Below are 15188 nucleotides of genomic sequence, written 5' to 3'. Positions count from 1 at the left end.
TGCGTAAAGTGATGTGCATTTAAAGAGGTGTGACATTTGGAAGAAGCAGTCTCCTAGTTGTTCCCCCAGGCCCGACTGGTGCATCAGATGATTTTCCATTGTGGTTGGTTTGAAGAAAGGATGTCCATAAGAGAGCTGGACCAGATGTTTTTTCAGGGAATAGAAATTTCATCGAAAAATGCGTTCCTCAGGGCTCTGAATGTCTTTGTGAATGTGGGTCACATTCAGCAAATAGTTTTGTTCAAGGAAAAAACCTGGGGGGAAAACCCTGAAAATATCATTTCCAAACAAAATGTCCAAAGGAACCGTTTTGACAAGTTTTGAAATGAAATGTCCATTTGGACCGACGCTTCGGTTAGCAGATGTTGTTTGGAAAATGTCAACATTCTGAATGTTTTGTTTGACCCAAACAAAAGTTTTTAGTTCCCTTTAATTCATCGTGAAAACCAAAAAAACCCCACCCCTCCTGGTTTGTTGCCAAACTGAATTTTTCAGATTTTTTTTGTTTGGCCGCTGAACTCAAAAATCCATTCTTCACTCAGCTCTGATCAGCCGGGCCTGCTCCCAGTCTGGCCGACCAGGCCTCTGTGGGGTCAAGGAACATTGTGGAATGTGCTTGTTGACCCATTCAGCAAAGCAGTTATGCACACGCTTAACATTAAGCAAGTGCTTAAAGCCAAATAACATCAATAGGACTAAAGCATGTTGAGTGCTTTGCTGAATCGGGGCCTAAGAGAGCACCCAGCACAGGATGCTGCCTGGGTTGTATTCAGGGGCCCAATGAAGTCAATTGGGGAAGCTTTATGTTGACTTCAGTGGGCTTTGGGTCAGGATTCAGGTGCTGGTAGAGGGGATTGACCCCTTTTCCTTACTCACACACTAGCATGATACATGGAAACAAGATCGTTAATTTCTGGAGGCTCCAACCTTCCAATTTATCTTCCTCCCAACATGCAATTTCAGTTAAGTAATTTTGAAAAGAATAATCCTCGTTAGAGAATGACCCACATCCTCAGATGTCGAGTAACATGATGCAGACGCTAATCTTTGTCTACAGATCCCCCGTGTGTCTAATAAAACGGCTGGAAAACAGAAAGGACAAGCAAACAGCAGTGTGCCCTCTTCAGAGGGATTGCATGATTCTTAGATTGTTGTGCTCCCAAACCAGAGAGTTACCCACCAAGCGCAAAAGAAGAGCGCATTTGTGCTGATGTAGATGTCGTCTGTCTCTTAAGTGAGAGACAATAAAGCCAACTTGCAGACAAAGATGCACTTTGTAAAGCGGACCTGGGCAAAGTTACCTTTTGAATGTGATTTCCACCCTTCCTCCTGCCCCCCAAAGTGCGTGGGGGGGAAGGGTGCTAAAGAAACAGAAATAATTGGTGTGGGGAAAACCAAGAGCCCCTTTGTATCAAACTGAGGCTTTGTATGAGTTAGGAAATGTCTTTCTCCTGATCACCTTTCACTCTAATTAGTAGCAAATCTCTCTCTGGATTTGGCTGCAAATAAAATCACAGGCTGAATGCACTGGAGCTGTCACTAGGGGAGAACCCTGACTCCCCTTGTTCCCTGTCCCCCATCCCCTTTAAAGCAACCAGAGTACTTGATACTAGGAAAAGTTGACCAAGTCCCATTAAACGAGGGGAGCCAAGCTCTTAATTAGAAGTGTGGGAGGTCTGCTTGGCACAGGTTCTCGGGACCCCTCGCTGACTAGGACAAAGGTCCCACGTCCATTTCCCGAGGAGGAGCGAGAAAAGGGACCGCAGAACGTCTAATTAGGGAGGTAATTAAGGGACAAGTTTTCATGGGCATTCAGAATGTTTTATAGCTGCTGCCGTTTTTTGACAAGTCTACAGATGTCAAGTGTCGGCGCAATTGTTTCGATGATGAGTTTGCACTGCAGTGAAATGAACCATTGTATGGACAGATCAAAATGCTGGGTCAATGGCCTGTGCTTTGGGAGATGCCTGGCATTTACACTCAAGGCGCTGTGAATGGTTGGGAAGAGCGATTGTTCCAAATTTCCTGTAGCCGCTACAGCATGACTATTCTTAAGCCTTGGGGAGAACCATGTATCTGTATTCCCAGTGCCCTTTGTTCAGGCCAGTTGTAATGGAAACTTAAACAACTGTAGTTTTCTAAAAAGAGCTTTGCCCAACCATCTCTGGCTTAGTTTGATTATTCTTCAAGATGTCACCATGCAAAAATCAGGCATGGTCCATGGGTAATTAGAATCCAGACCAAATAGGTACATGTGGGAAATATTTATGTAGTTATTTCAAATGCTATTTGCTTTGGTAGGACCAACAGTGTCCCAAACTATCTGATGTACTAAGGACTGTACTGACACAGTTCTATTAGGAATAAGGGGCGCCAGGAAAGTCTTCATTTGTAAATACCATCTGTCAGCTAGTTTTACACATTTAGATGCATATAATAGCATTTGATGGTCTGATTTCTTTTTTCCCACCCCAGAGGTGCTGGGAACCTGCAAGTGTTGTTTTCACTTGGAGCTACAGATGCTCAGGATCTCTGAAAATCAGACCCAGAGAACGTCTTTGTGGATGTAGTGCTCCTCTGCTGAGAAATATTGCCTAGCACTAAAAGCAGGGGGCTGGGTATTGGGATTCCTGGCTTCTAACTGTTCTCCTGCTGACTTTCTCTGGACCTTGGGCATATCCCTTCATTTCTCTGGGCTTCGCTTTATCCATCTGTAAGATGGGGATAATGACGCTTGACCTGGGATATTGTATGAGATTTAATTGACGTTTACAATGTGTTCTGTGATTTGCAGCTGAAAGGCGATGTATGTAAATACTGAACCATGTAGGCAAATCTATTAAGGTACAGAAAGTGGATTGGAAACTAATCTTGTGCTGTAACATTGGGAAGGGATATTTGTTAAAAGGGAAGTTATGTTTTCCTGCCTCCAGCTCATCTTCCAGGGCAAGTTAAGACTAATTCAGCACTGGGAAGCAACTGCTCACGAGCAATTGTGTTTCTCTGTACATTTCCTTTGACAAATAGATGGATTGGTTACTCCTGTTTGAAGGAAAAGTCATTGGGGGTAAGTGATTACATTCCCTTGCCAAACCAACACTCACTCAATTGACACTGGTGGCCGTAATGCTCCAGGATCAATCACACGTATGTCCAAGGACTTAGTGCTGCCGAGCTACAGTAGGTTTGTTTTCAGGTTGGCTTCGTTTTTAACGTGGAGGCAGCTTGCTGCCGCTTGGGTCTGTTCACAGCTGTCGTGAGTTGCCTTCTGTGTAAAGGGGCATAAAGTCTTGCATGGGCTACTCCCGCGGCTGGTCTGCGTGCTTGTCTGTGAGTCTGTTTGATGTATGAGGGAAGGAAGGAGCCCGTGATTGCGTCATTGTCGTTGTGAGTTTGTTTTATTTGTCTGTGTTGCGGCAGCTGCATCCCCATCATGTTAGGTGTTGTGCAAACGCAAAACAGAGCCCTGAAGAGCTCCCAATCTAAGCACAAGAGAAGAGATGGCAGGTGCATACAACACACAGACAAGCAGGGAGCACACCGTGGCCATGAGACACTAATACTCACTCTTCTCCCCTTACCTGCACAGTAAGGACTATGTCCTGTGCTCACAGGCCGGGACCCAGCTGCTGGAGGGGCGGTGGTATGTGTTGGTAAAGTGGGAACGGATTTCAGTGTCTGTCTATAATTGATGGAAGACCCCTTGAATAGCTAGAGCTGTGGCGCTCTGTCACCTCCTATTTGAGGTTTAGGTTTAGTTGTGATTTCTGTCAGGCCCAGCCTCCCTGCTCTTCTACATGGTGCTAATGGAGAACTTTTTATAACTTGCTGGTGCAAATGCCTCTCCTCTGCTGCCCCTGTTCAAGGCTTGTTTGATTCCATACTTTGAAGTGCTTTGTCCCTCAGGGTGAGAACTTCTCAGTTGTTGATGAAAGCCAAGGAGAACGCACTTTAACCTCCCGAGTGATGCCTTCTCCTAATCGTCGTGACAGATTAAAAGGTTCTTGTCTGATTGTCTCAATGGATTCTGGGTCCTCCAGTGACGCAATAGGAGCCCTTGGTCAAGGAGGGTAGAAAGTCCCTGGCCATTAGTGGGTTAGGCATTGAATTCCCAGATGGATAGTGGGTACAAAGGAGACAGAAACGGCATGATGTGTTTGTGGCTGGGAATGGCTGAGATAAAGGGGTGTGATTCTCATTTACGCTTAGGGTTTGTCCACATGGGAAAATTGTCCCAGTGATACAGACAGCATTATACCAGTATAAGCCCCATGCAGACATTCTTATTTTGGGTTTTTTTGGTTTAATTTAAACCCCTTCCCAGGGAACATAATGAAACCAGAAAAAACGCACCATGGATGTGCATGTGCATGAGAGATACTGGTGTAACTATAGCTATTTACAGTCAAACCTGAGGGGATACTGTAAAAACTCCAGTGTAGAGAAGACCTAAGGTCCATTTATTCCACTCTGACAGTGTAACGGTGCCTTAGCGTGGGAGCATATTATACCTGCCCCCACTTTACACCACTTTGATAGCGTAGAGCGGCTTCAAAGGGGACTTGGTGTAAATGAGAATCAGGCCCCCTGGGTAAAAACCTCCAGATGAAACGTGTATTATTGTTTTGCCAAAACTAACAGGCTTCAAATAGGAGGGAGGTGAGTGACAAATGACAGCAGGAAGCATGTTCTGTAGTAAACCAGTGATGGACAAACTACAAGCTTGGCATTCTTGGTTTTGACTGAGTTACCCGGAGTGTGGCTGCTTACCTGAACGATCAGTGCCTCTCTGATCTGCAAACTCGGGCTGGAAGCCTCTCTCTGGAGCAGCCGTTCAACAGTTCCATTTCCAGTCCCAGCCAAAGCCCAGCTGTGCGCTGGCTGCTGCAATAATGTCAAGCCTCAAGGGGTAAAAAATGTAATGAACTGTTAGAGAGCTGAAAAGGGGTTCCTTACCGGCATGGGTTTGGGAAGGGGGTGGCAATCAGAGGTTCTTAACTTATTCAGACAGGTTCATCCTAACAATTATTTGTCTACATAGCATCATAAACACGCCTGGCACTTAACAATGCTGACCCAGCTTGAGAAGTTTAAAAGCCAGGGGCGGGAGTAGGGGGACCAGACAGCAAGCATGAAAAATTGGGACAGTGGATGGCGGGAGAAGAGGAGGGGGAATAGAAGTCTATATAAGAAAAAGACCCAAAAATCAGGACTCTCCCTATAAAATCAGGACATCTGGTCACCCTAGGCTGGCATCTCAGATGATGCAAACTAATATTGCTCACTGACACGACTGGAGCTGCGGCATTTTGTCCCAGCTGAGGATCTGGCTTCTGCAAGTTTCCGTTTCCAGGGTGGGAGTTCAAAAGGGAATCTGAAGATGACAGTTGCCTAGAAGATCCAAGCCTGTAGCCGCTCTTAGCTATTTAGCTGGGCACACTCTGCTAATCCGAGGACAGAACAAGCCTTTCAAGTTTCCCCTCTCATGTTTAATTACTTTCCATTGAGTTTGTCTTTGATAAAATGCCTCTAACTTAACCTTTCTCTAGAGACTTACGGGTGGGGCTATGCAGGGGGGGGCATCTTTAGTCCTGGCTTATGGACTTGGCCTTGTTTCCCTTCATAATTATTTTTTTTTCAAGCAGACACTGGTCTGGGAACAAGCACACTGCTCGGCTATCCAGCACTCCTGGCGCCATTGGTTTGAGAGAGAGCTGCCCATTAACAACATAATCTGCTCTTTAACAAAGTGAATTCTGACTCTGAAGGGCTGCGGAGCGGATTGGCAGAACCATTTCGATCCCCCAACCCCAAATGGAACAGGCTTCAAACCCTTAGAACCTAGCGGATGAGTTACTCCTTTTGATCACCTCCCCTTTCGCCCCTCAAAATGAGCCAGGCCTGCCTTACTGCTCTGCTTTCCTTCCTCCTCCTCCCCTGCCACCCAACCCCCATTGAAGCCAATGGTTCAATCCCGTTTACCTGGGTTAGCAGCATTTTTTACTCCCCATCTTATTTCACTTGCAGTTTTATGATGGCAAAGCGGGAAAGATGCTGCACTGACAATAAACCATAATAACCTGCTGAGGAATGCCCCGGTTGGTTCCACCACCATAGATGTTAGTAAATGTGTCTGCTATGTGGTGCGCTTGTTAAATGTTTTAATAGTTGCTATTTAGGCAATGCAGTAACAAGTATTATACTGAATCTTTATGCTCTGGCCTACGTCGGCTCTGATTGGCCTCTTCAAAGGAGCCTAAGATTGGGTGTCTACCTCCTGAAAATCGCATCCGTGATTGGTGGATCTCAGTCTTTTGCCTCTTAGACTTGGATACCCTTGAGACCTATTCATGAAAATCACTATTTAAGAGCTAGGTAGTATTTAATTATTTAGTTCTAACTGGCACTCGCAGGTCTGACTGGTGCACAGTGCCATGATATTTTGGGACTGCCAGCTCTGCCTTGTGCATGAAATGTGTGAGCGGGTGAGATCACCTGTAGGTAGGGGGGAGGTAGGTGTTTGTTGCTCTGTACTCGGACAAATTAGGCTCCCAAAGTCTGTGGAATCATTTTTAGTGGGTCCATGATTATTTTTGATTATGGAGCTTTAAAAGGCCAGCAGCCCATTTGGGAGCCTACATGTTCCACTGAGCAAATTAATGAGAAGGGACTCAATGTACATGGGGCAGATCATCAGGTGCTGTAAGTTGACAGAACTCCACTGAAGTCAAGGAGCTGAGCTGAGGATCTGGCCTCAATGTACCTTTATCGCAGGGTCTCAGGTTTCCAGAGCTCAGCCTTGCTAGCTTGTAGCTTAGCCACATGCATCAGCCAAAGGGGCCGGTGAAGAGAGCCTTTCTGGATCAGTTCAGCTCAAGAGGATTTCTTTCATGCCCCACCTTCCTCTTGATGCCTCTTCACATGGAGGGAGCTCGCAGGGAAGGTGGTCTCTGCATGCCTTTGCACCTTGTCTGCTCTACTCTTGTTTTCAGCACAGCTCATCAGCAGTTGATAAAAGCAGTTGTTGGAGCCTCTGCTTTTTGGGGAAATGAATGGCAGGCTACCTGCAAGTGAGAAATTTGGTTAGAGTAATAACTTTTAATTTGCTTTCTCGCAGCATTGCTCAGATAATCGCCTCTGCATTTCTGACTCCACTTCCATGCTCAGTTCTAAACAGACACCAATTACCGTTTAGACATTTTTTTTTAAATGCCTTGGCTCCTTGTTTCTTGCAATAGGAATGTTTGAACAGATAGCAATTGCAAAGTTGCACTACCCGATGATAGATGTAGTTTTTTGCCCACGGAGCCACCCCTTCTGCCAGTTGCTCCCTCCGAAACATCCGCAGGCCACAAGACTTGGTTGCAGCTACTCATTAAACAGCTCTCCAAGATGAGGCATTTTTTTTTTAGTTAGGAATGAAAGGCCAGAGGTAGGAGAGACCATACTTACGTTTGCATTTGGGGGCGGGATGCTTAAGGCGGACTTTTGGCACCTTCAGATACAGCAGCTAAGTAGTGCTGGGTGTGATGCTGCAGAACCGGAGCCCAAGCGTTTACAGGGTCTGCTGCCTCCTACTGGAGAGTCTTGGCAGCTCTTCTCTTCCAGGCCTGTGGCGCTTCTTGAGAGAGCCATCTAAAGTGTGACAAGGGACGGACGGAATGGGCTCTGGAGGCTGGTAATGGGAGGCGGGGCGGGCCTTTGGCTTCCGGGTCTCGAGTTCAAACTCAGCCAAGGTCAAGAATTAACCCAAAACTAAGTATTGTTGAATGGACATGGACTGAATTTGCCATGGGGAGCCACTGAAGCCAAGGACTTAGCAAGATTTTTTAAAATGCTGGGACACGAATATGGAGAACAGAAATAGCTGGTGTTGCTATAGTCAGTGCTCACAAACTTTTCAGAAGGGATGGTAAAGCTCATGCTTCAGGGTTTAAGCCAATCTCTAGCTATTAGAGAGGAGGATAAGGGTTAATGTGGGGGGCAGGTTATTGCACATCTGCTACTGCGGGGTTCTTACACCTTCCTCTGCAACGTTTGGTCCACTCTGGCAGTTCTTGCAGAGAGATTTTATTCTTTCTTGTTTTGGTGGTTTTTCTTAATCTACAACAAAAGCCACTGAGGCTGACTGGTACTTGTGTGCTTTATGTATGGGGAACATCATGCTATACAACTAAGTGTGTGAGTCAAAGGAGACCATATGTGCCTGGCCTTGGGGGTGTTTCTCTATGTTTAGGAGGAATCTCAGTGCTGCTAAGTAGCACTCATCCTGTCTGTTATTTTAGGAATTGTTGGAGCCTCTGCTTCCCTCCCCTGCCGCACCCCGAAGAAATTCTGTTGGTTTTTTCATTTCATATTTGTCTGATTTCAGCCGAGTTAACATACGACATCGCAAACTGAACTCCGGCGGCCTCTTTGTAGAGTTGACGCCATTTGCCGCTGCCTTTATTCTGGCTCAACAAGCCTGAGGGATAATGGGTGGAATGATCTCTCACTTCCTTCGCAGATCCAGTGTGGGGGGGGGGGTCGTACAGAGGTAGTGGGGGAGAGTGTTTGCAAGCGTGTTCGACTGTCCTGCTTTGTGCTGAGCTTATGCCATTGAAAGCAGAAACACGGTGTTTCTTTCTTCTGGTCAAAGCAGCACACGGCCTGTTGCTTTGATCAGGAGCGTGTGCCTTCTCACTAGAGACCCCTTTGTTGGCCGGCATATGTCCACTGCCTGCTGGAGAGAAGTCTACCTGTCTTCCCAGCACTGCCCTTTGGGGACTCAGCGCTGAAGGACTATTCATCAGGGCCACAACATGTGTGCCAGAGGCCCTAGGAAGAGAGTACATCACCGGAGCATTTGCATAGCTTCTCCCTCATTGGTTTGGCACTCAGTGAAGCCAGAGTGAGGGCTGACTGTAGTGTCTCGCTGATCGCTGTCTCAGGTGTCCTTAGGCACGTTGAGGTTTGGTTGTGTGTGTGCTTGTTTTAAAAGGATTTCTTAGGAAGCCCAGGCTGAAGTTTGTTCTGCCCAGTCTAGTCAGCAGAAGTTGTGCTTTAAAGTAAGTATCTATAGCAGCTTACTGAGTGTATTGCTGAAGGGAGCTTTAAAGTGAGTAGCTTTTGGTATATGCTGCTGGAGGACAAATTCAGGAGGTGGGTGAATATGTAAGATGGGTTTTAGAGAGAGGTGTGTATGTGAGAGATCTCTTTCTACCCTCTTGCTTTGGTGTTGTACAAACTTTGAAAAACGTGAATCCTAACAATCCTTTATAGTTAAAAACCCAACAGCTCAGTTTTGATGTCTTTGCAGAACAATACTGTCTGTTTCTCTAGTTAAGGATTATTGACCTCTGCTCTGGTAAAACCCCATGAGAAAGATTATTTAAATAGTATTTCTGATCAAAGGCCATGATTTTGTCAAAAGTTAAAGTATATTTCCAAAGCTCTTTTGCTGTATGAGGTGCTAAAAACATTATTATGTTAAAAACAACTGGGATTTTTTCAACAACGCATATTGCTTAGGTAAAAAGCTTTGTAAATGGTTTAAATGTTGGTATTAGGAAATATATCTTTTGATGTAATGATTGTAATATGAATGGAAAAATAAGGCAGAGGTGGGGAGAGGAGCGGGATAGGTATTTTCTTAAATCTTTTAATTTTATTAAAAGAAGTGAGCTGCACAAATGGGAATCAAGAAGTTGCATGTCCTAGAAGAGTTCCTGGGTTGGGTAGTAAGAGACCTAGACAATGTGACTTACTACTTACTGTAAATGGAGGGAAAACATTGTTTGAGGATATAAGATCACAGTTCTTAGAGTTGTGTTAGATCTGTTTAAATCTAGCATACGCGGTAACATATAGCATGTACAGTACCCTATAGGAGTCTTTAGGTGCTATCATAAAAAATGTTACTACTATTAATAATTATGATACCGAGAATATACATTATTTTTCTCTGTTGAAATATCACCTCCATATTCCACTCCCCTTCCTAATTTCCTTTGCTTTGCTTCTGAGGGATAATTTAAAAAAGAAAAGCAAACAAAGAAAAAGGGAATTGGAGAGATTTGTGACAAAGCTGAGAGCTCTCTTTAAATGTCCTATCATCCCCAGGGTAAGAGATGTAGCTGTCTCTGTGCCCTAATGACCCAGTCAGCGAAGAAGGCAGTCATGGAATATGAAAATCTCCCTGAAATGGGGTATAAGCATAGAGCCAAAGCTTGAAAGGAGCTGAGCCACTGCAACTCCAATTGGAGTCTCTGGGAGCTGAGGAAGTTCATCTGATGATTTGGCCCTTAATTTTCTGAATGGAAACCGTTCCTCAGCAAATACCGCCTCTTTACAGCTGGGCTGGAGCACCTGGTAGTAACGCCAGGGTGCATCACTTGAGACAAAACGTGAGCCCTCGTACAAAAATATTTGAAATGCATCAAACAGAAAATGTTCGATGATTAATTTCACATAGACTCCAGAGGAGGTGGCATTAAATAACTGATTTTTAGGACCTGATCCCGTAGATCTTATTCAAGCAAAGCTCCCGCTGAAGTCAATAAGTATTTTGCCTGTAATGAAAGCGCAATCTTGCCCATGTGTCCTGATTCAGGAAAGAACTTAAGCACGTGTTGAAGTCAGTGGGGTATAAGGACACACTTAGCATGAGATGGATTTAAGCACATGCTATGTCACTTCTTGAATCAGGGACTTAACTTGTAGGATCTCAGTCTGTCAGGCTATATTTTTTGGTCCTTACACATTCCAAACTCCCGTTGACTTCAGTGAAGGTTAATCTGGATTTACACTGGTGGGAATGAGACCAGAATTTGATCCATTGTAAGAAATGCCTCCACCACTATAAGCAGACAATATCCCTGACAGCAGTCTGTGTGTTTTATCCTTTGTCAAGTAGAAGTCAATGGAGTTACTGTAGATTTACACCAATATAATTGACAGAATTTTGTCTGTGGAACCTGCCAATGGTCCTGTTAGATACCAATGTGTACATGAAACTGAACAAATTTATAAGAAGGGAATCTCCACACGTGTACTATAAGGATACCATTTTTAACCATTGTTTATTATTAATACATTGTCCTCAAGGCAAAATGCATAAAGAATTTAAAGAACTATATTAAAATAGAATAATCAGCCAGTGTAGTTAGGCCCAAACTGTATTTCTGATATACATTAAAAATCCGAGACAATTTAAAAATAATAATTCCCAAATCATCATCCTCTCCTGTAGCCAGAGTATAGAGTATAAAGTAATCATGCAAATTCCAAAGCTGTGTTTATGCGTGGCTCATTTGGATAGAGAGGACTATAGCATATATTCTAGGGATCCCATTAAAAATGTGTCCGTAAAAGGATTTGGCTCTTCAGAGATGATCCATGAAAGAGAGAGAGTGCTAAGCATGTTCAGGGAACAGCCATGTGGAAAAAGCCCATGCAAATGATTTGTGTTCTGTTTCCCCAGTCCCTTGAAGATACAGTGCTCACCAGGTTGGCTGCCCTTCGGGCACAAGCGTCCTTGGGATTATGTCATGGAGGAAGAGCATGCAGATTCCCCTCCCCCCCATAATCTCTGAGTCTTCGGGCAAAGAATTCTCTTAATGCCAGAGCTGGAGCTCTGAACGACATCCTCTTTTCAGAAGTAGAGTTATTTTTAATGCACAGAACGGGAGAACTTTGTGCCTCTGGATTTGGTTGCTTGAGCTGCGCGGCATGGCTGCCACGTTGCACCCTGTGGATTCCTTCACGGGCCCCAGGGTGGGCAGGGACATGGTCACGTCCACCTTTCTGGAATGTTTCGGGGGAAGCCGGCCACGGCAGGAGAGGCAGCAGCAGCAGCGACGGCAGCAAGGGTCCCCTCTGAGATCCAGTCACAGTAGGAAACATTGCCACAAGTGGCGCCCCCTCCTGACGAGACCTCTGGAACCAATCAGATGCTACCCAGAAGCGCAGCCCCGCGTGTATCACTGTAGGTATCAAGAGCCATCTTAACTGAGGCTCCCGTGCGGTCAAATGGATTACAGGCTTCCGCAAGGGCGTTTTGTAACCATGTGGTCTTTAGAAAGGGAAACTGAGGCACTCTGTCTATCAAATGGCGATAACGCACACTTGCCTCCAGCAGTGTATTGAAGGTGTCAATGATTTCATGTTTGTAAAGTCCTTTTGAAGATACCCAGCCCCATGTGAGTGCTAATATTTTTACTTTCCCATCTGTATCCATGTGATGGAAAGTGCTCATTTATGCCGGGGGGGTGGGGGGAGACATTGTCAAACACTGCACCCACTGAAAATTCACATGTACTCTTGGCACAAACAAAACCTGCCTCCGCGCACATTAAAGCACTTGCCCCAGCACCCTGCTATTAAACTTTCAGTGGTGAGAGGCCCATTCTCGGCACGCGAACGGGGGAGAGGGCAGTGGATCATCAACGTCAATTGGCAAGTTTTTATTCTGTAAGCCCTTAGCACTCCCATGGCCATGTCCTAGGATCTCCATGGGCTTTATAAACATCTCGTGACTGCTAGTGAAGCAGCTTCACCTCATTTTGCATCCTGACAAATTGAGGCACAGAGAGATTGAGACTTGTCCAAGGTCAAACAGCCAGGCACTGGCCAAGGCAGAAATAGAACCCAGGAGTCCTGATTCCTACTCCCCTGCCTTACTTGGTAGACCATGCTCCCACCAGCTTTCCAGAGCTTTGCTTTCTTCCTTCCAACCTTGTGATTTCACAGCAAGACTGAGTCGAAAGAGAATATGGGTCATGAAAGGGAAAACCTAGCTTAGAGAGAGACTCTCTGATCACCAACCGAAGTGACCAGGAAACTGAGGAAAGTTAAGAACAAGTGCAAATGGATCCATGTTTAACCCATGTCTAACCACAGTGCAGCAGCCATATGGCACTTGCCTTCTGTGTTTTTAAACACAGGTATTTCATTGGAAGGTCAGAGCTTTGAAGGAAACTTGCCCAGTGTGCAGATAAGCCCTGTTAAGTGTGTTTTGGTCCCAAGTATGTGAAGCAGCACTCAGCTAGTTAAAGTTCTGCCTGCTTTTAGCTTGCTCCTCCTTGTGAAAAGTCCCTCTTGAGAACGAAAGAGCATAGCAAATTGATGTGGGCCATTAATTCTTCATAGTGGCTGTGAACGGATGGAGTTTTTCTGGGATAAATTATTTACCTGAAAATGAATGGGGAAACTGTGTGAGTCTAAATATTACACATGGGATTAGCTATCCTAGTCTATTTGATTGGAATACAAGTTACAGCTGCAAGATTATAGCTTCCAAAACTAGCAGGTACTTTAGGGAAATGTAAATCGTGGGATATTCTGAGATGCCAAAGCTAACCGCTCCTGTCGATATTAATTCAGAGTGCGAGATAATCGCAGTGAGGAATGTTCTCATGCTGTGTTGTAATCCTTCATAAATCTTTAGCCAGACAATGCACAGGAAAATAAGTGTGTTTTCTTGTAGAGAAATACTGCTTAAAACCCTATTATAGGAATAGCCGAGAAGCCTGCACCAGACCCTAGTGTTAGACAATGAGACAGTGACAGCTTCAAAAAAAAAAAAAATCCTATCAATGTTGGTTTGAATTTTGAAGCAAATTTGCTATGAGCATTTGTTTTTGTTTTCGGTGAATGTCCTGGTGAGTGAATTTATTAGCATTGAGGTTTGTGGGATTGGTGAATTCTGAGCAAGTGTTGCAAGAGTGTAAAAAGGAAGGAAATAACTAATTGCAATTGCAAGGATTCTCACCTGAAACCTGATTCTAAGATCTACGCTCATCCAATGAGAGAACAAAAGCCTGCCACATGACCTTTGTGTCTAATCAAAAAGCCTAGCATTTTGAACGGTGAATGTTCTTTGCAAACCAAATGAGCTACTGACCCAGAATTATCCATCAGCATTATTTGGCAAAGAATTCTGAATGACAAATTCAGGGATATTGTACCCATCTGCTCACGGACAGTTTGTGAACAGAAAAATTCACTGGCTAAAGGCTCCATTATGAATGAGGAGCTGTGTTGTGAGGGAGGCCCGCTTGTGGAAGTGAGTGCCCTTCCCAGCTGTGTGGGCTAAGAGAGAGCTTGGAGGTTGCAGGCGATAAATATCTCTCTTTAACCCCCCCGTAACTGATGACACGTAGAGTTTTCAGCAGTGAAGAAAATGCAAGATGGAATTATACAGAGGAAAAGGGGACCCACAGTGGTAAAAAGCTCTTAGACCACCCACTCTGAATAGAATAAAGAATCTATGCTGTCTAGTCACTGCCTGGGGGCGGGGAGGGGGGATTTGGGGCTTCCATAGTGAACATGGAGTAATGAGTGCCGGGGGCAGCCCAAACTTATTCACAGAGCCCTTCAGCTGCAAAAATAGAGAAGAGTTATGCAACCGGAGGGGAAGGGGGAACATGACAAATGCAACTGGCCTTGAAAGCTACATGCTTAATAATCAAAACTGAATATAAATAAGCTTTCTCCTTGTTGCAGCCTGTTGGCCAGATTCATCTCCCATTCACACCCCTGTACCTGAGATGAAATTCTGGCCCTGCAACTTTTGTGTGATCTTCATGCTCCAGCCAGTTGGAGCTGGGAACACTTTCCCCAACGGAGGCTTGTTTTTAAGATCAGGGCTCTGTTTAATGTCAGCTCCACCAAATGAAATAGAAATGATCCGCTCCCATTGATGGGATTGGTTTTATAAGTTGCAACCAATGAATAGCAGAGGGAACTCGGGGAGGGCAAGAAAAAAAATACAAAGGGTGTTTTGTCTAATGGGGAAGTATATAGCGGGTCTCCTTGGGGTTAGTGTTTTGGACCTGTGCGGCTTCTAATTTATACACAGCTACTCTATGAAAAATGGACATTTAAAATTCGGAAAGAACAAAGTGATTCAATCTGTCCATGTTAAAGTAGGAGGCAGCTAGCGAATCTGGAAAGCTGCAGCACCCACTGAAGACAACAACAAAGCTTCAGAGAGAGCAAGACTTTGCTCCCGGTTTGTTGTCCGCAAATGATATGCAGTCATCTCTCACAAGCAGCTCTGCTCTGTGTTGGGTCTGCATTTGGTGAGGTGGCTTGGGAGTTCCCATGGCTTTGCTATAGGTTATTTTTTCTTGTCTGGGGTATTGACTCCACATTGCTACGTTTGAATGATGGATTCTTTCTATTCCTGTAGTGCCGGGAGGGCCCCA

At 44.9% G+C, this 15188-nt stretch overlaps 1 protein-coding gene across 8 annotated transcripts in view; it reads left to right on the top strand.

Annotated features, from left to right (window-relative positions):
* The window catches only part of DVL1 (dishevelled segment polarity protein 1), a 173950-nt gene that overhangs the window by 119298 nt on the left and 39464 nt on the right, over window positions 1-15188 (top strand). The window contains exon 1 of one of the 8 annotated variants that reach the window (XM_038376947.2): window positions 11642-11965. The exons of 6 other annotated variants lie outside the window; for them this stretch is intronic. In XM_038376947.2, the coding sequence (XP_038232875.1) occupies window positions 11710-11965 (256 nt within the window). In that variant the 5' untranslated portion in view covers window positions 11642-11709. Of the gene's footprint in view, window positions 1-11641; window positions 11966-15188 lie in introns of those variants that run through there. One more of the 8 variants, XM_043500185.1, reaches the window with a different exon arrangement.

This window comes from Dermochelys coriacea, chromosome 18 (genome assembly GCF_009764565.3).
Source record: "Dermochelys coriacea isolate rDerCor1 chromosome 18, rDerCor1.pri.v4, whole genome shotgun sequence".
Taxonomy (NCBI): domain Eukaryota; kingdom Metazoa; phylum Chordata; order Testudines; family Dermochelyidae; genus Dermochelys; species Dermochelys coriacea.
This window is presented reverse-complemented; position numbering and strand designations above follow the sequence as displayed.